This window comes from Rhinolophus ferrumequinum, chromosome 14 (assembly GCF_004115265.2).
Source record: "Rhinolophus ferrumequinum isolate MPI-CBG mRhiFer1 chromosome 14, mRhiFer1_v1.p, whole genome shotgun sequence".
In the NCBI taxonomy this organism is placed as follows: Eukaryota; Metazoa; Chordata; class Mammalia; order Chiroptera; family Rhinolophidae; genus Rhinolophus; species Rhinolophus ferrumequinum.
Window position 1 is genome coordinate 61,792,793 of NC_046297.1, and position 23,814 is coordinate 61,816,606.

The window sequence follows — 23,814 nt, forward strand, 5'->3', positions numbered from 1 at the left end:
GCCCAGTTAGCCCCACAAGTGACACACCCAAAGGGCAGTCTCAACAGGCACCAGAGCTCACTGGGGCAAACCCTGTTCTGTGTGGTAAGCCCCAAAGCACAGTAGCCCATCAGCTGTGGATGTGGCCAAACCCCAGTCACCCTGAGGACCAATATCACCCACTGATGTGCTAATAGCAATCAAGGCTCAACTATAACAGGAGGGCACACACATCAAACACAAGGGACATTCCTGGAACACACGGCTCAGGTGACCAGGGAGACTGTGCCAGGGCCTCACAGGGCACCTACTACATAAGGCCACCCAGAAAGAGACATAGCAGAGCTACCTAACATATAGGAAAAAACAGAGAGGCAGCCAAAATGAAGAAACAAAGAAATACGGCCTGAATGAAAGAACAGGAGAAAACGCCAGAAAAAGAACTAAACAAAATGGAGGCAAACAACTTACCAGAGACAGAGTTCAAAACACTGGTTCTAAGGATGCTCAAGGAACTTAGTGAGAACTTCAACAAAGAGATAGCAAGCACAAAAAAAGACATAGAAACCATAAAAAAAAGAACCAGTCAGAAGTGAAGAACACAATAACTGAATTGAAGAATACACTAGCAGGAATTACCAGTAGACAAGAAGAAGCAGAGGATCAAATCAACAATTTGGAAGACAAGATAGCAGAAAAACACCCAAACTGGAACAGCAAGAGAAAAAAAGAATGATAATAATAATAAAAAAAATGATGATAGTTTAAGAGGCTTCTGCGACAACGTGAAGCGTAAAAACATGCACATCATAGGGGTACCAGGAGGAGAAGCAAGAAAACAAGGAATTGAGAACCTATTTGAAGAAATAATGACTGAAAAATTTCTTAACCTGGCAAAGGAAAGAGACATACAAGCCCAGGAAGCTCAGAGTCCCAAACAAGATGAACCCAAACAGGCCCACACCAAGACACATTATAATTAAAATGAAAAATGTTAAAAACAAAGAAAGAATCCTAAAAGCAGCAAGAGAAAGGCAACTAGTAACTTATAAGGGAGCTCCCATAAGACTGTCAGCTGATTTTTCAACAGAAACTCTGCAGGCCAAGAGGGATTGGCACAAAATATTCAATGTGATGAAAAGCAAGGATCTACAACCAAGACTATTCTATCCAGCAAGACTATCATTTAAAGTCAAAGGACAGATAAACAGCTTCCCAGACAAGAAAAAGCTAAAGGAGATCATCACAGTATTATAAGGAGTATCACAAGGAGTATTACAAGGCATGTTAGAGGGACCTCTTTAATATAAAAAAAAATCAAGAATATGAATAATAAAATGGCAATAGTTAAATATCAACAATTACTTTCAATGTAAATGGATTAAATACTTTGATCAAAAACACAGGGTGGCTGAATGCATAAGAAAACACAACCCTTACAAATGCTGAGTACAAGAGACTCACTTCAGATCGAAAGGCACACATAGCTTGAAAGTAAAGGGATGAAAAAAGATATTTAATGAAAATGGAAATGGAAAAAACACAAAAAAGCTGGGGGTAGCAATACTTATACCAGACAAAATAGACTTTAAAACAAGAGACAAAGAAGGACCCAGTAATTCCATTTCTGAGTATTTACCTAAAGAAACCCAAAATGCTACTTTGAGGGGACATGTGCATCCATATGTTCATTGCAGCATTATTTACAATAGCCAAGATATGGAGACAGCCTGGGTGTTCGTTGATGGAAGAATGGGTAAAGAGGAGGTGGTACATATGTACAGTGAAATATCACTTGGCTATGGAAAGGAATGGGTTCTTGCCATCTGTGGAGGCATGAATGGACCTGGAGGGTATTGTGCTGAGTGGAGTATGTCAAAGAAAGACAGATGCAATGTGATTTCTCTTATATGTGGAATCTAAAGAAATAAACCAATAAACAAAACAGAAACACACACACACACACACACACACACACACACACGGGAAGCTGTGCTAGGATGCTGTCATTAATACCTGTTGTTGATAAGCACTGTTGATTGGCACCGCTGGGGACTTATTGATAAGAATATGTGGAGGAGAGACAATTGTGATACTTTAAAAAATGGTTTAAAATAATATAAATGTATTATCATACAGTTCTAGATGTTAGAAGTCCAAAATGGGCCTCACTGGGTTAACATCAAGGTGTCAACAGAGCTGATTCTTCTGCAGACTCTATATGGGAGGTTTTTCCAGTTTGTAGAGAACGCCTACATTCCTTGCCTCCTGACACGCTTCCTCTAATTTCACAACCAGCAATGTCAGGATGAACTTTTCTCACGGGGTCATGTCTCTCTGGTTCTCACTCTTCTGACTCCTTCCTCTAATCAAGGACCCTTTTGATTACAATGGGCAGCTCAGATACTCCAAGTGTGACGGTTGTTTAAACTTTAACGTCCAAGAATTTATGAGGATTTACTGAGAGTGTTTGGTCTGGGCAAAGTTCCCATTTGCTAATCTAACTAAATAGCTCTCCAAAGATCTTGAGACACTTACTCCAGCCATAATGAGGCTACCCTTGGTTAGTAGTGGCAGTGGTGGTAAACTGTGTAGCAGCCTCAGGAAGAGAAGGGATATCTGTTCCTGTCTTGGTGAGGTTACTGAGCGTAGGCAGTGGTGCACAAGTACAAGTCCCGGGAATGATAACCTTAGGAGCAGCCCGCCTTGTCTGCCAACACTGGTGCCATCGCTTGCTATGTGCTCCAGAACTGAGGGACCTAAGCTGGCAGCTGATACCCAGCTTTTAGTTGGAACAACTGACTTTACCTAGAACAAACTTGCAGAGGTATACCTAGTAAATTTGGACTGTATTTCTTTCATCTTCCCTTTGCTTGGAACAATAGTGTAATTAATCTATCATTGGTTTCTAGAGTTATTTATCAGCTTATTAAGAGACATTATCCTACATGCTATTGGCTTGTGAAATATTACTATTAAAAATTGTAATTCCCACAGTGAACCTGTGTTAAATATGTGGAAAAGACAATCTCCATATGAGCGTAATTTGCCCCAAACGAAACACCCCCATACATTCCTCCCCACGTTTTTTCTCGAGAGAATAGAGGCTAGGCGCATCAGTGTATCTTTAGTGCATAGTTGCCTGACTATTTTGGGTGAAGGAAGGGAACGCCTGGCATAGCCTCTCCTCCTTTCTTCTTCTGGCAAACGCCTGCCTAATCGTGCTTATAGATTCAGCTTGAAAGTCATGTTCTCCGTGCACCAGCAGATCTTTCTACCGCCCACACACACTAGGCACAGGAAAGCGCGTATCTGATTCATCTCTACGATGCCCAGGCCGGCATGCGCTCAAGTAAATGAACGCTGAATGAATGGAAACATTCCGACACTAGGCGGGGGATCTGCCCGCAGGGATGTCCTCGGAACCAACTCCACCTCACCCCAGGCAGGACCTCAGCGGCTGTGGCTGCGGTGCGGATACTGACCGAGGAACCCAGGGCACAATCGCCTCCAGCCCCACCTCCTCGGGACGCACCTGGAGTCTTCCCAAACGCCCACCAAGCCTCGGTCCCCATCCTCACAGCCCCACCCCACATCACGCAACATCGTCCTAGCGCCTATCCCGGCGTCACCGCGAGGGCCCCGTCGCCCGCGATTGGCCAAACGTGGCATAGCGCCATCTCGGCCTACCGCGCGTGCGCGCCCTCATTGGCTGCCGGCGACGATGGGCGGGGCCTGCGCGTAAGGCGCGCAGGGCGGGGCGAGCTCGTTCTCTGGAGCCCCGCCCCCTAGCCTCTAACTGGTACCGAGCGATCTCCAGCGGCTGAAGCGCGCGGGTCCGGGCGACAGGCGGAGGGCGCGCGGCGGTTACTCTGGTTACTGCTGAAGCGCTGGTGAGGGATGCTGGTGAGGAAGCCGTAGGGAGCCACCGCCGTCGCCCGCGGAGAGAAGCTCTCTGGACGCCTCCGTTCACCCGCGGGGAAACGAAGTCGCGGACTGGGAGGTTCGGGGGCTGGTGAATCGCGAGCTGCTGCCGAGGAGAAAGTCTCAAGGTAGGGGCTGCGCTTCCCCGTCTTGGAGCCGCAGCCTTGAAACCAAATCCATCTTTGGGGGGAGAAGGCAGCCCAGCAATTTCCCCCTTGACCGAGGGCCACGTAGCTGGCGGTCCCGGGGTAGAGGAATCTGACTCCACGCTTGCCCCGGCATCGCTGTCGGAAGAGGCGAGGCCGCATTTTTCTCAGCGCCAAGATAATTGATTTTTCGTTGTTGTTGCCCCATCCTCTTCTGAAAGAACACCTGCTGCTGGTGAGAGAGAACAGTTTTACCGTACGATGAGCCTACATCAGAATTGAAAACATCACCCGCAACAACCCCCAGGAAAAAACTATCTGAAAAAAGAAAAAGAAAAAGAAAAAGAAATGGATTGCCTGAAAGAGGAGAGAGTCTAATCCGGAGCTGTTGGAGCGGGCGATTTTTACATACTGCGTTCTAAGTCCTGTAGAGCTTCTCCCCTTCAGATACTTTTATACTAACTTTATATGATTTTCTAAGTTAGTCTGATTTGACTTGTAATTCTGTGACGGTGTTTACTGGCATCGGGCCGGTTTCCCGTGCTCCTTTTGGGAACACTTTGGGGAGAACTTCTGATCACCAAAACCCTACCAGGCAAAAAAGGATCTTGACATCGCCGGGTGCCACCAAAGGAGCCTTTGAACCATGTGGACTTTTCTTGGCCTTGCCACTTTCACCTATTTTTATAAGAAATGTGGGGACATCATCACTTTGGCCAACAAAGAGCTCTTGTTGTGCGTGCTGGTGTTCCTTTCGCTGGGCCTGGTGCTCTCCTACCGCTGTCGCTACCGAAGCGGGGCCCTCGTGGGGCGCCAGCAGAGTGGGTCCCAACTGGCAGTTTTCTCCAATATATTGTCAGCCTTGCCTTTCATTGGTTTCTTCTGGGCCAAATCACCCCCTGGAACAAAAAATAAGGAGCAGCTCAGGTCTAAGAGGGTAGGTTGAATTCAAAGTGCGCAAATGATGAGTGTCTTATTGTAAAATTGGGATTGGGGTCACTCAAATGTAAATTTTCTCCTTTAAAGGGCAAAAGGCAGCAGCTTCCTTAACTCTGATATGAATTCTCATTTAGTTTTTTGTTTTTTTTTAAAGCTTTTGACTGTTCTTGGCTACATCTTTGACACTCTTCAAAAAGATTTGAAAACATTTGCCTCATTTAGTATTGGTTGAGCCAAGGCTAAATGAAATTGATTTGATTATGAAAGGTGAAATGTTAGAAGTTCATTTTGAAGAAGGACAGAATCACTTTCTGGGATGGGGGAAAAATGTTTTATTTAAATCCTTGGGTAAAGGTGGTATTTGTACCTGGGAAGAAAGAACCCTGCTTCAGTTAAGTTCACTGTCCAGAAGTGACAGCTGGCTGAGGAAAGTGACAGAGCCATTAGAAGAACTGGCAGAGTGAAAATGCTCAGCATTTTGAAGTCCTGGGCAAAACGCCCTACTCTCCCACATCGGTGGAACCTTCAGTAATGTGAATAATAATCAGGTGAATAACTGAGTGATGTCCACAGTGCAGTCATGTTTCCAAATCAAAGGCTGGGTCTTCCAATACGTGTGAAGTTGTGCTCCTTGCGAAGGCAGCAGAGGAGGACAGTGGTGTGAGGTGAGAGGTGAGGGCAGGATGGGTCCTTGAGGCCAGAGCACTTAGGGCCTGTTGGCCATGGGCGTTTGGACTTTTTCCCAAGAGCACTGGAGGATTCTAAGCACGGAGTAACAATACTTGATTTTCACTTTTTAAAAAGAACATTCCAGTTGCTGTATGGTGAGTGGATTTTAGGGGGAGAAGAATGGAAGCAAGAGTCAGGTGAGAGACTTGGGGATTAGGGTGAGTGGCCTGCAAAGTGATGTACTCTCCCAGGGGTCTGGCTCTTCATTAGTTTACTGTATACACAGTGCAGATCAGCAAGGCTTACAGAAGAGAGGGACTTGGTTTAGAATTTTCACTTGACCACTTACTGGCTGTGGGACCTTTGGCAAATTGCTTAGTTTTCTGTAAGAATCAGTTGTCTCTTCCGTTAGATGGGGACAGCAGCAGCCTTGATAGTGGTTAGGGAATTAAATGATGTAATGTTTGCAAAATGCCTGGCCCATAACTGTGTGATAAATGGAGCTATTCATGTTAGTCTAAAGGAAGGATACATCAGTTAGGAGTCTTTTGAGTTGTACTAAGGTCTGTGGTATGGTGGGTGTGGGCTGGAGGAATGGGAAAGGAGGGACAGGGAAACGAATTCTCAGTTTGAAATCCTTGATACAATTGTCTGGGATAACTTCCCTCAGGGTCACTGAGCACTAACTAGTCCAGGGCCTGGACTGCTGTTACGTCATTCTGTGCAGACAAGTCGTGGGGTAGGAACATGCAGTTGTCAACAGTCAATATTGGTCCCACTTTGTAAATGCTTCAGGCTTTCTGCTCATTTGTTAGAAACTGGGGAGTTGTTAGACTGCATTAGAGCACCAAGTTCCCATGAGTGGTTCCTCTCCTGACCTGGCTCTGAAAAACTTGACTTCCTCCAGAGTTCCTCTTTCAGGAATGTGTGTGTGTGTGTACGTAACAGGGAAAACCTCAGAACAAAAGCTCATACAAAATGGCTAAGATGACAAAAGCTTATCTTGCTCTCGGAACAGTAATTTAAATATAGTCAGTTGTTCTGGCCATTAAGAAATGCTGTATTGATGGGAAGAGTAGTCTTCGCCTCTTGGTAAAGGACAAAAGGGTACTTTCTCTAAGAAATTATTAAAATGGAATGTCACAGCCCCAGTCCATTATGGAAATACAGGAAGGCTGGGTATTACAACACAGGGAATTAAAATTCTAAAGGATTTTAGGGTTAAGCTCCTTCCTTTTTGCCTGAGGTCTTTTCATTAAAAGCATTTCAAAATGGCATTTAACCTTAATCATGAAGGTCAGAGAACTCAAGGAAGATGGTTCCTTACAATTCTGTGCCTGAAATGTAGTCATCTTTGTGAATATACGTACCCCCCCCAAAAAAATACTGATTACAATATTGAATTGTTCATGCAAAAAAACCCAGTAACAGTCACTGTTATTCTCAGTGGGCATAAATCTTTCGAAGCAGGATTTTTTCATTTTATGATCAAAGTTCAAGTTTTTACTCTCAGCCCAGTTACTGATGGTTAATGTAAATTGGGACCAACTTGACGTCATTGACTAGGCTCTCTTAGAGTACCAAAAAGGGGAAAAAGAAAGGGGTAAATTAAATATGTTATTATATGTTAGGGACTAAAGTTGTGAACAGATCAAGTCCCAAGGGATAAAATGAGTTATGTGTTCTTTTGCAATTTTGTTGAGTTAAATAGCCCTCAACTAGTAGATGAGTAGCCAGAATTTGACAGTCTGATATAAAAGTGATTTTAGGTTGTATATATATGAAATGTGCTGAATAATTTGCACTGAAGTCAAATCAGAAGTTGTACGTGACTTGGCATCTGGTAGATGTTTAGTGTGTATTTGAAGAATGAGTAATTAATGATAGAATTTTCCCTATAATAAATCTTTGAAGCCCCTTATGAACATTTTTTATAGAGCCTGGTGTGGATTTCTAAATATGTCTGTATCATAGCATTTTCTAAATACCATATTTGGAAAAGGAATATACATTTAATTTTCTTGGGATATTATACATTTTTATTTATCCAACATTTTGATACCCTTGGTTTTCATATATGATCTGGATTTAAAAATGTAATGGTTCACTTGGTTTGTTAATGTGTAGTGTGTAGCTTTGGCCCAAGATGCAAAAGTCCAGTGTGTCTGTAGTAGTAGTATGATTTAAGGATAGCAAATGTGGATACATAACTCACTTTTTTTTTTTTTTAAAAACAGTGCAGAAAAGGAACCAGTATTTCAGAAACTACCTTAATAGGAGCAGCTGCCTCTACCTCGGTATTTTCTCAAAATGATCCAGAAGTTATCATCGTGGGATCTGGTGTACTTGGCTCTGCTTTGGCAGCAGTGCTCTCCAGAGATGGAAGAAAGGTGACAGTAATTGAGAGAGATTTACAAGAGCCTGATAGGATAGTTGGGGAATTCCTGCAGCCAGGTGGTTATCATGCCCTGAAAGACCTTGGTCTTGGAGGTAGGTCCATATTGATTGTTAGGAAATATGTGATATAAACAAACACTGTTCACTTTAGACTCTCCTATCAGTGGTAAAAAGCTATTCAACTAATTTTCACTTATAAAAGTTACTTTACTTACTTGAAGTGGATTAAAAAACATCAGAAAACTACTTTGATTTTAGCATAGACATGTGGTAAGTTTTTCTTTTATCAGAAATGAAATTATTTTAATGTACTGTATCTTAATACATTGTATTTTAATGTATTTAAACAGATAGTATGTGACAGTTTTAATACACCCGCTAAAGTCCACTTTTTCACTTAACATAAATGTATTTCTACTACTGTTAACTGTTTTTTCCTTATAATTGTAAGTCTTTGCATAGCATTTTCTCAATTGATTCTTCATAATGTACTTTACCTTTCTAATTAAGATTAATATTTAGGTTATTTTCAGTTATTTATTAACGATAACAGTGTAGTGAACCTATTCTTGCATATGACTTTAAACATTATTAAAAATTCTATGTTTAGGGTGAATTTCTTAGAGGAATTTCCAAGACTAAGGTTATTATGTCAGAGGATGCTAACTTCTTCATGGTTCTTGATAATTACTGCTTTAGTTATTTTTTAAAATGTTATTAGTTTATAGCATGACCAATAATATATAAATTTATCAGTTTTATGTACTTTCACCAGTACTTTTGATAGATCTGGTGTCTTATTGTTTCAATTTTATTTCATTGATTTTTTAAAAAAATCAAATTTTTAACATTTTTCCTGATTTGTTCAGTTTCTCTAATGTTTAATGTGAGTCATCAGTATACCTTCTGCCCATTATTGGGGTCTTAATATTTTTCCTATGGATTTTAATGACTAAGTTTTATATATAAATATTAACCTTTTGTGATACTACAAATTTGCTAGAATTATTGTCTTCCAGAAGCTTTAAAATTTCTGAAATAATTACATTAATGTCTAGTTCTCTAAATGGTATCATAGCTTTTTTTTAAAAAAATTATTTCTTTCAGTTATAGTTGACATTCAGTGTTTCAGGAGCATAGCATATAGACATTTATATAATTACGCAGTGATCCCTGATTAGTCTAGTACCCATCTGGCAGTATCCATAATTGTTGCGACATTACTGACTGTATTCTCTGTGCTGTATTTTACATCCCAGTGACTATTTTGTAACTACCAATTTGTATTTCTTAATCCCTTCACCTTTTCACCCAGCTGAAGATGGAGTCTCTTTCCATGCCTCCATGACTTCTTGGTGCCTAGTATAACTCTGGGCATATTAACAAAATTGATTTTTTTGGACTGAATTGTTTTGCAGATACAGTGGAAGGTATTGACGCCCAGGATGTACATGGCTACATAATTCATGATCGGGACAGCAAATCAGATGTTCAGATTCCTTACCCTGTGTTAGAAAACAATCAAGTGCAGAGTGGAAGAGCTTTCCATCATGGAAGATTGATCATGAGTCTCCGGAAAGCAGCTATGGCAGAGCCCAAGTAAGACTGCTTCAAACATATGTTAAAGACTTAATTAACACATTTAAACTTGGCCTTTGCACAGATACTATTTTATAAATTTTCCTAAGTGTTGTTTGGGTTAGGGGCTAGGCCATAGGTCTTAGACTAAAATAAACCATGAGTTAGAAGAGTGTTAGATCTTTTCAGAGCCTTTTTTAAGACTATCATATAGAGAATTTTTTTGGGGGATGACAAGGAACTATTGAGAATTTTTCTTTGATTAAATAAATCGTGTGATTTTTATATGGCTGGAATTGAGAGGACATAGTTGTAACTAAGGTGTATAAGTCCATGTGTGCCCATTTGGGAGTTGGGGTTTGTGGCTATGATGCTTCCTATTAAAAGACAGGACAGAGGCATCAAGGGGAAATAAATCCATGTTCCATTCTTATGAAGGACCTAGTCTGGCGGACTAGCTTCTTCTCTTAATTATTAACTTGTATTTGCCTATAGGCTTTAAACACTATAATTAAGTTTTAAATATGAGAATCCTCATGTTATTGGCATCAGTGTTGACAAAGCAAAAGAAGAAGTAGATTTATCCTTAGGACTGAAAGGATTTGATATCTGGAAGTAGAATATATTTATTGTAGAAAAATGGGAAAATACCCAAAATATAAAGAAGATTCTTAAAATTATCCATGATCCTTCTGACTAGAAGTAACTACTATGAATAATTTGGTGGATAAACTTCAATTCTGTTTTTGCATGTATGTATGAATTGGTGTGGGTATGTAAGGTTTTCCTGTATGTACGTATTTTATTTTTTAATGAATTGAGATAAAAATGTTACTTTTAAAATCATTACATTAGTAATATATATTTAATTTTAAGAAATTAGAAAATGGAAACCACATATAATCCTAAAAACCCATTAACGATGTTTTTGCTTTTTGTCCTTCCAGACCTCTGTGCATGTGTGTAAACTGGAGATTGGGGATAAGGAATTTATGATTCCTTATTTAAATTGCTCACGTGTGCCACTGTAGAATTTATTTGTCTATTTACCTTTCAGTACACAGTTTATTGAGGGCATTGTGCTGCAGTTATTAGAAGAAGACGATGCTGTGGTTGGAGTTCAGTACAGGGATAAAGAAACCGGAGACATCAAGGTGAGATATATCAAACGTTAGCTTTTCCTGAGAGATTTTTCCCCCTTTCTTTTTCTCCTATTTCTTTAAAAAAGGCTCACCAAATTATTATTCAACAAATGGACTACGTTCTAAGCCCTGTGCAACAGGATGGATTTCAGATTGTAACACATTGGTCTTTAGAGCACCTCAGCATGCTATACGAGTAACTTTGTAAACAAACACCACTGGATTAACAGTATGCAAAACTGAAATGAGAAATATACACTAGCGGAGAAACAGAGGGGAACTAGAAGGCGAAAAAAGGAAGGATTCAACATAAAAGAAATAATTAGGATAAAATAAACCATTGTTTAAATCAGAAAAGCAAGAATAAGAATCTCTGGGGAAATAGCAGAAGAAAATAGTTTGCAGAATACGCTCATGTGGGTCAAAGGCTAATCTGTTGATTCTTCTGGGCTGCTCTATGGGGCCATAACCCCCTAGAAATTGTACTCTGGTGAGGGTGATTGCAAGGTAATATAAGTATGTACATACCTCCATGTGGACAAAAAATCTTTTAAGCCCTAGCCACTGATTGAAAGCACTATTTGAAGTTAGAAAAATTCTAGTATGAAAAGAATCTGGCTAGTCCTTCAAAATCGTAATGAGATTCAGTCTTCTATGGGCCATACTTGCTTTGTAGTTGTTTTCCCTATTATTTATCAGAGTGTAGCTTAATCCCTGAAGGTTTGGATGGTAGAGCTTTGAAGGAAGGCGATCAGAGGAAGGAAGGTGACCAGGAACTGAGAGGAAGTGTCTCTAAAAACTGGTCATGCATGAACTTTTAAGCCCACGTGACAGCTTCTCAACAGCATTATCTTCAAATACCTGCTATAATGTTATCTGATAAATATATCTGATAATATATTTAAATCCATTTACGCACATTTTAAAAGAATGGGCCTCATACTGTGTATTTCTAACCATTTTGCTGAGCAGTCTTTATCTTTGTTGTAGGAACTCCATGCTCCATTGACTGTTGTTGCAGATGGACTTTTTTCCAAGTTCAGGAAAAACCTGATCTCCAACAAAGTTTCTGTTTCATCTCATTTTGTTGGCTTTCTTATGAAGGTACGGTAGGACTGTAGTTGTAGAAAAAGAAAAGCAACTTGAAATTTGCAAATTATTAAAATATTTTATATTTTTCTAGGATGTACCGCAGTTTAAAGCAAATCATGCTGAACTTGTTTTAGTGAATCCAAGTCCAGTTCTCGTCTACCAGATAGCATCAAATGAAACTCGAGTACTTGTTGATGTTCGAGGAGAATTGCCAAGGAATTTAAGAGAATACATGACTGAAAATATTTACCCACAATTACCTGGTAAGAAATAGAATTTCACTCCCATTGTAATCTACACTTTGAAAGCAAATCTCACAAACGGCTCTCCATCTCATTCTCTCTAAAGCTGTGTGTAAAATAGGCCAGAGATAAGGGTGGCAGGTGAAAAATGCATCCAGTCAATCAGATATACTACTGGAGCCAAACGATTTATTTAAACTAGCACATAAGAAAATCTCCAAAATAAAATGACAGTTTCAATATATTTTTTCATAACAATAATTAAAGCAGAGTTTTCAGAATAATTATTGACAAAATTTTAATATTTTTTGAAGTAGTCTAGATAGTAATCTAAGGTCTGTGAATTCTTGAAATATCTCATACTTTTTTATGCTTGGTTTTGTGGTAGCTACCATTTATTGAATGGCTACTATATAAGAGATGTTTTACAATCAGAATTTCATTTAATCTACACAATCACCCTATGACATAGGCATTATCTTATCCTCACTTTACAGATGAGGGAACCATGATTCAGAGAGGTTACTTAGCTTCTCCAAGTATAAACTACTAGTGGCAGAGCCAGGGCTAAAACCAATCCTGCCAGGCTCAGACATTTCTGCCCTCAGAATGTGACAGCTGTAAGGAATCGGTGAGATTTTAGTTTTGACTTAGATACAAAAAGGCTTCATGAGATGTCAGGCATCTTTATAAAAACATAAAATTACTTTTTGTTTTTTGTGTTTTTTTTGAATAGGAAGATATAGTAAGAAAGAAACGTAAATTTATTAAGACTATAGATAAAATGGAAACCCTGCTTGCCAATTATGATTATAGTAATAGGAAACTATGCTTGTATGAGTACATTTTGTAAAAATACTGTTTTTTTCAAGTTATTTTTTTAAAAAGGAAGTACACTGTTTAATAATTAACAGAATGTTAACAAAAGTGAAGTGAAAATGAAGGTATACATGGACCAACTTGGATTTGTAATAATGACCATTTTTAACATTTTAGTACATTTCACTCAGTTAAGCCATTTTTGAAGCTTTCAGATGAAAAATGAGCTATGCATATTTAGGAAAAGGATAGTCAATTACCTCATTTTTTTAAAGCATTTTTTTATTTTACTATGGATTGATTTTTTCCACTTCACAGGTTAGTTGCAGACGACCCTGAGATCATGACGGGATTGTAGGTTTATATCATATTAGGTTATTGAAATACTGTAGGAATAGAATGGTTTTTCAAAATAGGCATTCCGCTCTGCATCCCCAGATTACACTGGGAACTGTATGAAAAGAAAGTTCATTTTCTATGAGTAGAAGCACAAAACTTTAAACTGGGAAGTACCTTAGAATAAGCTAATGGCGATCGTTTCATTTTTTAAATGGAATAAAATGAAGCTCAGAAAGGTGGCGCTCTCTGTATCCTGTCCTTTTTCTAGTGTATATATTCTCTTGCTGTTTGTGAATTGGTAGTATTTGTCATCTGACAATATCAGAATATGGTGGTGACAATAAATTGTTAAATATGACAGCTGTCAGTTAACATTTGGGAGAGGTGGGTGGTTTTCTCCCTATCTCGTGTCATCTGAATTTGCTTCACTTCCTCTAGTTTTTTATTCATTCAGCTGTATGTCCTTATATTAATTTTCTTAGATTCCTTTCTTAGCATGAATGACTAGGTGCTTAATAATTTTATAAATAAAATGAATAAAATATATAAAATAAATAAATATAAATAAATAAAATTAGTTCTTGATTACAAGGCCGTAACAGATGTATAGTAGGTATTTGTTTATACTTGATAGATAAGAAAAGGTGATAACTGGAAATTGAAATGTTATAAACCATTTATTTGGGGGGGGTGGGATTTATTGCAGATCATTTGAAAGAACCATTCCTAGAAGCCATCCAGAATTCTCGTTTGAGGTCGATGCCTTCAAGCTTCCTGCCTCCTTCACCAGTAAACAAACAAGGTATTATTTTATTGGACGTATTTTATAAAGTGTATTCAAAATATTCAAATTCAATATTCCTAATGACATGTACGTGAGTAAATTTATACTGCTGGGAATAACGTGCAGCAGAGAACTGGTTACTGTGGATTAACACAGTAATACCAAAATTAGTTTTATGATATCTTTAGTTATTATTTAATACTGAGAGTCTATAAGTCACTGTGTTAGTCACTGGGGATACGACAGTCAAATACAGTTTTTGATCTAGAGAAGGCAATTCCAGATAATGATACAGATAATTTCAGAACACTGTTGATAAATGCTGTAATAAAAATGCACTCATGGTACATCAGATTAACTGTGAAGGGGGTGTGCACGGCAGGGAGGAAAAGGATAGTTAGGGGACACGTTACTCAGGAAATAAAGCTGGAGTTGGAGCATGGAGAATGGGTGGATGTTCATAGCTGGACAGTGAGAGGAGGGGCTTCTAAGTAGATGGAGTGACCGCTACAGTGGTCTGTAAGGCTGAGAAATGGTGGCACTTTGCAGGTGGTTTCCTATGGCTGGAGCAGAGGATAGGTGTCAGGGTGGAAGAAAGGTAAGATATTTAAAGTTTATTTAGTTTCAATCCTGTAGACAGTAAAATTCATTGAAAAGGTTTTTTTCATAATAGCTTTAATTGAGATATAATTCACAAATCATACAGTTCACCTTTTTAAAGTGTACAATTCATTAGTTTTTAGTATAGTCATAGATATATGCAGCCATCACTACAATCAATTTTAGAACATTTTTATCACCCCAAGAAGAAACCCTGTTCCCATGAGCCGTCACTCCTCATTTCTTCCCAACCTCCAGCCCCAGGCACCCAGTACTCCACTTTCTTGTATAGATTTGCCTCTTCTGGAGATTTACTCTAAGTAGAATCATCAATATGTGATCCTTTGTAACTGGCTTCGTTGAGGTTCATCCGTGTTGCAGCATGTATCAGTCCTTCATTTGCTGTTATGGCCAAGTAATATTCCATGTGTGAATATATTACCAGTTCATCAGCTGATAGACATTTAAGTTATTTCCATTTTTGGCTATTCTGAACAATGCTGCTGTGAACATCTGTACGGGATTGTGTGTGGACATCTGTTTTCATTTTTCTTGGGTATACACCTACAGGTTGCATTGCTGGGTTATATGGTAACCCATTGCTGTTTAACCCTTTGAGGAACTGCCAGACTATTCCAAAGCGGCTGCCCCATTTTACATTCCTATTAGCAATGTGGGAGGGTTATAAATTCTTCACTCCTTGACAACATTTGTTATTGTCTGTCTTTTTGCTCATAGCCATCCTAGTAGTAGGTGTGAACTGATACTTCATTGTGGTTTTGATGTGTAGTTCTCTGATGGATAATGATCTTGAACATGTTTTCTGGTGCTTATTTGGCTATTTGTTTATCTTTGGAAAAATGTCTATTTAGACTTTGCACATTTTTTAGTTGGGCAAATTAGAAAACATTGAGTACTGGGTTTAAGAGTCCTTATATATTCTATATGACTTGCAAAAATTTTCATTCTGTGGGTTGTCCTGTCTCTTCTATGGTGTTCATTGAAATTTTTAATTTTCATGAAGTTCAGTTTATCTGTTTTTTCTTTTGTCGCATATTTGAAAAGCCTTTGTCCAGTCCAAGGTCATGAAGATTTACTCCTACATTTTCCTCTCGTTTTCTAGTTTTTAGCTATTACATTTTCAGTGTTTGATCTGTTTTGAGTAAAATTTTGCCTATGAAAAAAAAATTTGTGTATGGTGTGAGGAAGGGGTCCAACTTCCAAACGAATATTGCTGTGAAGTGTCAAAGACCTCTTGATTTTTTTCTCTTGTAGAAGACTTGCTTTCTATGCCTGGATGCCTGTAGATTTTAAAATATTTTCATAAAGGAAGCCTTATAATATTTTGACATTGTTTGACTTAACCTTAGATTCGCATGTTGCCTTTCATGAGGGCAGGGACCATATTCTTTTTCTCACTGTATTCCAAGTATCTTGCGCATATTAAGTGCCCAATATATACTGATTGAATCAAATCTTGAATTTTTGCCTCAACAAATTTTAGTCGTGATCTATTCCCTTGTATTTTCAGTTACTTACCTCAATGATATTTATAAATTAATATAGTAGTTATATTTTTTTTGGTCTCAAGAGATGCTCCAGGACGATACCATAATCTAAATGATCTCTTTTCTCTTTATAGGTGTTCTTCTTTTGGGAGATGCATATAATATGAGGCATCCTCTTACTGGAGGAGGAATGACTGTTGTTTTTAATGATATAAAACTATGGAGAAAATTGCTAAAGGGCATCCCTGACCTTTATGATGATGAAGCTGTTCTGCAGGTAAGATAATAAATTATTCTTTGACAAAAAAAATCTCACAATAGATTTCTTTGTGGGACCTAAGAGGAATGGGGCTTTGATGGGGAGATCTGGGAGCCTGAAGCGTAGCAATGGCTCCTCGGCAGTCTCACTTGGGCTTGAAGCAGCTGACTTGCAACCTGTGAATCTTACAGAATTTTAAGTTTGAATATTAGGTCAACTGAATCGCATGGACCATTGTGCTCATAGTGATTGTAAGGTTAGCTTCAGAGTCACAGAACTCAGTGCTCAGATTTTTTTTTTTTTGGTAAATTATAAATATAAGGTATAAGTACTGGTACGTTGTCCTCAGGATAAATATCAGTTTGAGGGGATTATAAACATTTCAGTTGGTACTTTTTTTTCTTTTCCTCCTTTCCTTTTAGGCCAAACAGTCATTCTATTGGACAAGAAAAAGGTCTCATTCCTTTGTTGTGAATGTCCTTGCTCAGGCTCTTTATGAATTTTTCTGCAAAAGATGGTAAGTGTGGATATTTTAGAATAAATATTGAACTGCAGGTTTTTAACACAGGAGAACAGAACAGGACTTCATTACCAAAAAAGTTAGTTATTAGGCCAAAAATAGAAATGTTTCCTGACTTTCAAGTTGGTAGTCTTTTTTAACTCCATCCTTGAGCAAGATTTTTAGCTTCTAATTATTGTGTAGGTATGTCAGAGCAGGCTGTTGTCTTCTCTTACATGAGCTTAAAAGCAATACCTCAATAACATATCATTAGTTTTAAGTCTTCTGGTCCACACCACATCATGCATATCCCCAAATGCATGACTGTGATGGAGGATTTTTCTGGTCATGGATTAAAAGGCAACATAGTTCATCTGTTTCTTCCTGAACACTAGTGTCAATTTCTTCTCAAAGTAGTATTTTGTAAAATGAGTATGAGCTTCAGATCACGTTTAGATTTTGTCCCCTGTTAAAATGCACAAGAAGCAGAAAGCATACACCTTTTGCTCATTTGAAATATACCCAGGCTTTTGTTTTCATTTCCATATTCATTGTAGAGAGGTGGTAGTCAATCTCTATATTAAGGAAAACATGACTTAGCAGAAGCAGTGTTAGAAATAGAAGGAAAGGCAACTGTGCCACCTCCCAACCAGGGCAGTGTACAGTTAATGGTAGCTTAATGAAACTAGACCTTTAGGTTTTCAAGAGGAACCATAACTCAAATCCCATTACTTCAGATGCTTACTAAAAAAAAACACAACAAAACAAAAACCAAAACTATTTCTATGACCTGGCTGAGGTCCTAGTTATCTGTGGTTTGGTGATCTGATTACAAAGGATAACACGGTACAAATGCCTTCTGTAGCCTCTATAACCATTGTTCTTGCTAAAAGAAAAAAACAACTTATTGTGACTTACAAAGCAAATCTCTTTTGCTAACTGGCAAGGTTGGGCAAGTAAAAAAAAAGAACCAAGTTTTGAGTTTTTCTACGCTCTTCTTTCTAAACTTATCTAAGCTCTTGAGTTTCTTAAATTATGAATTGGAATCTGGCAACCAAACATAAAAAAGTTATCTTCATAACTTTTGGAGGCAGAAAGAGCTTTACTGGAATATAAGTTTATCTATCGCATCCTTTTTTATCTGTTGTAAAGAAAAATCTAGGCATACCTGAAAAGAACATTGATTCTAAAGTAAAATAGGATACTGATTGATAATACTATGTTGTAAGGGTTTAACGAGTTATTTTTGAGAAGTGTAATAAACTATACAGATATAAGGCGTTATTGTTTTTTACTATTCAGAGATATTCTTTTTACTTGATAATTTACTGCTCAAAGGTATGGGCTGGGCATCTCAGGGAATTTGGTTTCCACCATTGTGACTTTATTACAAAAAGAATTTATAAACTATTTTGCATCATTTAATGCATTTACAACATAATCAAGGAAATAGTTTAAACAACTCAACTTCTGGGACCTACTTTTTTGTGGTATAATCATCATTTGATAACACAAAGTTTATTTATACTTATATTACTATCCATAATGTTGATTGGAGAATTTAAAAGAAATCTTGGGTTGTTGAAATTCCAGGACAAGATTTTTTAAAAAATCATCTATAAAGGTTTGATACTTGTTAAAGCTTCATTTTTTTTCTGATAATATCATTAGCACCCTAACATAACTGTGAAAATATTTTGATTGAGACTAACTTTTAAATTTCATTTTAGATACCCTACTTCAACTCAGAAAAGCCTGTTTTTTTTATTTCAAACTTGGTGGAGAATGTCTTATGGGACCTGTTGGGCTAATTTCTGTGTAAGTTGTTTTGATGACACAAAAAAAACCAGATTATTCCAGAGTTTTTAGAATTGTTCAATTTATGAATTACTACAAATCTTTCTTCCTTATATAGTTTGTCATTTGATTACCCATTAGTATGCAAATCAGAGGGTAGCCCAGAGAAATGAAGAAAGGTGACATGCACTTCTGTGTTTTACGTCTGGGAAACAGCACTGATTAGAAATTGGTGGTAAATGAGGCTAAAACCCTGGATTAAAATAGCTTCTTTTTTGCTTATGGGTTTATCCACATGATCTATACCTATGGAAGCCGTGGATGACTGAGAAATTTATATTGAAAAATTAGTTCGATTTACGTGCAGGGACTCTAGAAATTCAGTAATAATTTTGATGGTACAGATGTTAAGTCTTTTCTCATTCGTGTCTAATCTGAGTATCAGTACTCAGACTACAGTAGGCCTAGACTACAGTAGGCCAGGCCATTCAGGTAGTTCACACTGGGGTCTCGAGATAGTGAAAGAAAACAGGTCAAAACATACGACTGATGTCAACTAGACTAAGAGGAGTTACTGGCTTCTCTGATGGGTATATTCTAAGTAGTTTATTGTAAAAATATGTAAAAAAAATTTGTCCCTGCCATCAAACTTAGCAGGCAGATATAAGCTTATGAAGTCCTAGAATGTAAACGTGTTTAGCTTTATAGATGATACATAATTGAAACTTTTTAATAGTAAATTTGAATTCCTGGGTCTCACCTAACTATGTATTTTTATTTTTTTTCTATTACAGACTGTCACCAAACCCTCTAATTTTAATCGGACACTTCTTTGCTGTTGCAGTCTATGCCACATATTTTTGCTTTAAATCGGAACCTTGGATTACGAAACCCCGAGCCATTTTCAGTAGTGGTGCTATATTTTACAAAGCGTGTTCTGTGATGTTTCCTCTAATTTACTCAGAAATGAAGTACTTGGTTCATTAAGCTTAAAGGGGAAGCATTTATGAATGAATTTTTGGAACTCATGAAGTCCTGAGAGACTTTTGGAAGAGGATTTATTCAGCATAGTACTATATACCACTTTTAAAATGGAAACTCTTGGACCAAGAATAGGATTAATTTGTTTTTGAAGTTATTTGATATAAACATGTAAAATATACTTTAATTTGCAATTTAAGATGAAGGTCAAGTAAGATAGACATGTGAAAGAAATGATTGTTACCATAAAATAGTGATAATCCTGAGAAGTTTTTCTTTTGAATTTGATATTCAGGATGAGTCATTGTGGGACATACAAATAAAATGAAGAATTAACCTTAACATTTTTTTTGTTGTGGACTTTATGTAGCTCCATGAAAATGGAAAAGAAAACTACAGTGGGATGCAAAATGTAGGGGAAAGCTGTTCCGTTAAATGAATGACACTGGGGAAGTTGCCTCAGTATCTCTGGACCTAATTTTCCTCATCTATCTAGTAAGGCATTTTGATAAGCTTTTTCTGAGTTCTTTGAAAATATCACATTCAGAAAGGAAGCAGTCAAGGGCTTGGTAAACTCCACTGTATAGCATTAACAAGCCAGGCTAGATAATGATTTCAAGAAACAGAGAATGAACAAATCAGCACTTGTAACACCTGTCATAAATAATGCCTTAAAATCCATTAGCTCTTACTGAGTTTACAGTGTATTTATTTGAAGAGATTATAGACACTCAGAAAGGGTTTCCTGAAACTTCATTAAACCCCCAAATACCACAAAAATAAACTGCTCCCCCTGAAATCAGAGCAGTACAGTGTAACCTGGTCTATGAAGGAACGACTTCAGAGTCTAATGGCCAGGGCCAAAATGACTTGTAAAGCCTTTATAATACAAATCTCTCTTTTTAAACTTCTAAGTTCTCTTTCAGTTGAGGACATTTTTCACTGGCCACATCACCAGTTGCATATACCACTTTGCCTTGTTTTAGCGGTACATCTGGTGGACTCATTCTCTTGGTTCAGGAGATTCCCTCACATTTATCCCAAACCTCTATTTTCTGTTTAAAAACTCCCTTTCTTAGATCTGGCCTGTTTAGCAGCTGGCTTTCGTTGGGGTCCATTTTCACAAAGCACTCATTTCATGCAATTACCGTTACCCGACGACAAATGGAAAACCAACATATTTTTGAGGTGTGGAAGTAGGATGGCTGTGGGCTTTCTAGCTATTTCCTACATGTCAGCCTCTCAGTGGGTGAGACTCCAAGCTCCTTACATGCTAGGCAACCACTGGCTTTTAAAATTCTGCCCTAGGGCCTCGACCAAGCTGGGCTGTGAGGTGCCGGCTGCCCTCTGCTGACAAGATGCCTTTTAAAAACCTTTTCTACTATGATGGTGAAATAATCAAAACCTGTAAAGTCATTTATTTTCCTGTCAGTATTTTAGGATTCGAGGCCTTCTGACAAAAGAAATAACTTGTTATAAAATCAGAAAACTAAAAGGAACGGAACAAATCATTTAGCCCTGATTTTCCAGACGAAGCCAATAGGCTGGCTTGGGAAAAAGTTCAGCTCGTGGGGGAACCAGGACTCAAAATTTTGCCTCTTGATGACAAATCAGTGCTTCTTCCCCTACACCTTCCCCTGTTGAATGACTGTCAAGCACTTTCAATTTTATTTGTCTTGTGCCTGTCCTCTCCAGAGGAGGACATAGTTAGCTCTAAGGTCAGGGCGAAAACATCTTTATTGCTCTTCTCCAGTTGCCACAATAGGATGGTAGTGCCCTTTTCAGAGGAATTTTGATGCAGAAGTGATTTAGGATTTGGAGGGTGGGGGAGTTAAAAGCTAATGGTTAATATCTTACCAAAACGGGGTGAGGGAGTTAGGAGGAGTGCGGGCTTGGATTGGTAAGGAAGGAAAGGAAGGGTGGCAAGAGCAGCTGAAGTTAGGGAGTCCTACAGAAAGGATGCTGGGAACCCCTGAGGGTATTGGGATTGGAAGAGGAGGGTGAGCCTCAGACCCCAAGAAAATTCCATGGTCCGTGGTCCCTAGATTGTGTGGTCACTATGTTTGCTGCTAGTCTGGCTGTCACCACATGCCTGCCAGCCTGTCATGAGTGTCCGTAGGGCCGACCAGAGTCATCTCTTACCTCCGGACAAGGTGTTTTGCACCGTGAATATACAATTTTTGAATCATAAGCAGAAGCACAACTTTGGGTACTGGCAATACTATTTTACTGAAAATTGGGAGCTGCACAAATAGTTCTTTGAAACATAAAACTAAATGGATTTATACTTAACAATTACATTCAGCATTTATAAGAGGCAGTACAAAAATGGGTTCTGCTTTCACATGATGTAAATTGCATATTATACCATGATTTAAATAATATGAATTCTATTACCTACTTCCATGAGATACACCTTACTCAGAATGTCTGATGTTTCCCACGATAGATGGAAAACATGCGGTGATGTGAGCAGTTGAGTTCCAGCTCTCAATTCATTTTAGTGATGGTGGCAAGACTTAAGGACAATCCTTCGGTTGAAGAAGTAGAAGAGAAAGTTACAGGACTGTTCTGAACTCATCAAAAATGAAATTAGGCACGTGTGCTTCAGCAACCTAAAAAAACAAACAAAGGAGTTAAATTATTCTTAGTGTTATCATTCAGAATAAACCTCAGATTTTCCATATGAAAAACTAAAGGAATGAAGAGGTCCTTCGGAGCCAGGGAATCAGGGAACCGCAGGGAAGCACTGGATCCACATGGGTGGGCCACTCGGAGGCCAGTGCCTCCGTGTCTTCCTGGGTTCTCTGACCTGGCATTTTAAATTCTTGGCACTGCTAACACCTGAGAGGGCGCTGCCCAGCTTACCCTCCCCCAGCCCCCCCAAATGTGAGCTCCTTTGCTCTTAAAGGCACTTTGATCTGCTGGGAAGTACTAAGAGGTAATCTCTTGGCAGAACAGGATGTTCTGGCAAGTGAATGACCAGAGGGGAAGAGGAAGGCCAGCAGAGGCAACCCCATTCCTTAGCTGTTCTTAGGGGCGGCCCTGAGGGCTGGAATTGGGGTGGTGTGGGAACTAGGTACTCTCCAAGTGCTGGAGACTGGTATTTTTTAAAAAGTAGTGTATAATTTTTTTCTGATTATCACTTGCTAATTTGAGGAAATTTAGCAAATGCAAGTTTAAAAAGAATCTCTAATCTCAATCCCTTAGAGAAAACTAAAACTGGTAATTATTTCGTACTGAATTCTTCCAGGTTATACACACACACAAAAACTCTCTCTCAAAATTAGGATCACATAATCTTGTGTACTTTACTAAATCTTATATTATGAATATCCCTGCACACATATCTTGGTGAACTTTTGTACATATATCCAGCAGGGAAATTCCTACTAGTGGAATTGCTGGGATAAGATAAGTAAATTACAGAATCCTTTTTTTGATAAAGCCAAATTTCCCTCCCCAAAAGATAAGCCAGTTGACACTCCCACCAGCAGGACTGAGAAGTACTATTTCTCCCTTCCAAGCACTAGGGACCCAATACGTGACCACCAATCTGATGGGTGGAAACAGTACTTTTACTATTATTTTGATTTGTGTCCCTAGAATAGAAATAAGGTTGAGCTTCTTTACAAATGTCTATTGGCCATTTATATTTCTTTTTCTGAAAACTGCTTGTTAATATCCTTTGCCCATTTTTTTTTCCTATTAGGATTGAGTTGGTTATCTTTTTCTTATTGGTGTAAACTATACACTATAAATCAAGGAAACGGGTCTCCTGTTAATACTTTCTTCAATTTTTAAGAGACATTTGACAGAATTGTTGAATCACATTCAGCATTTATAAGAGATCAAATTTCTAAATCTTTTCCTTTATGCTTTCCTCCCTTGGTGTTTTACATAAGAAGTTCTGAGAGCTGATATATTAATTTTAGTCAAATATCTGATAATTTATTTGTTTCATTTTTCAAATTAACTATCTGTATTTTGATACATGGGAGATGTGAAGAGACTAACTTGCTGTTTTCTTTAACTACATAATGAACCAAATGTCCAAGCATTACTGACTAATATACCCTTTCTCCCCTAATTTGAGATGCTATTTTTCCTCATGTGTAAT

General features: G+C 38.2%; 2 protein-coding genes across 2 annotated transcripts in view; one reads left to right on the forward strand and one right to left on the reverse strand.

The window, feature by feature from the left end:
• The first annotated feature begins 4,657 nt into the window (after positions 1-4,657).
• On the forward strand, positions 4,658-20,036 carry SQLE (squalene epoxidase). Its single transcript, XM_033125827.1, is given in 12 exon segments — positions 4,658-4,986; positions 7,895-8,147; positions 9,473-9,653; positions 10,690-10,786; positions 11,765-11,878; positions 11,958-12,129; positions 13,973-14,068; positions 16,293-16,435; positions 16,840-16,916; positions 16,918-16,934; positions 18,647-18,734; positions 19,508-20,036. Coding segments are annotated over 12 exon segments (1,722 nt in total). The 5' UTR covers positions 4,658-4,695; the 3' UTR covers positions 19,701-20,036.
• Positions 20,037-21,599: 1,563 nt separating this feature from the next.
• Positions 21,600-23,814, reverse strand: part of WASHC5 (WASH complex subunit 5) — a 55,796-nt gene continuing 53,581 nt past the window's right edge. The window contains 1 exon segment of the mRNA XM_033125826.1: positions 21,600-22,309. Coding sequence (XP_032981717.1) covers positions 22,253-22,309 — 57 coding nt within the window. The 3' untranslated portion in view covers positions 21,600-22,252.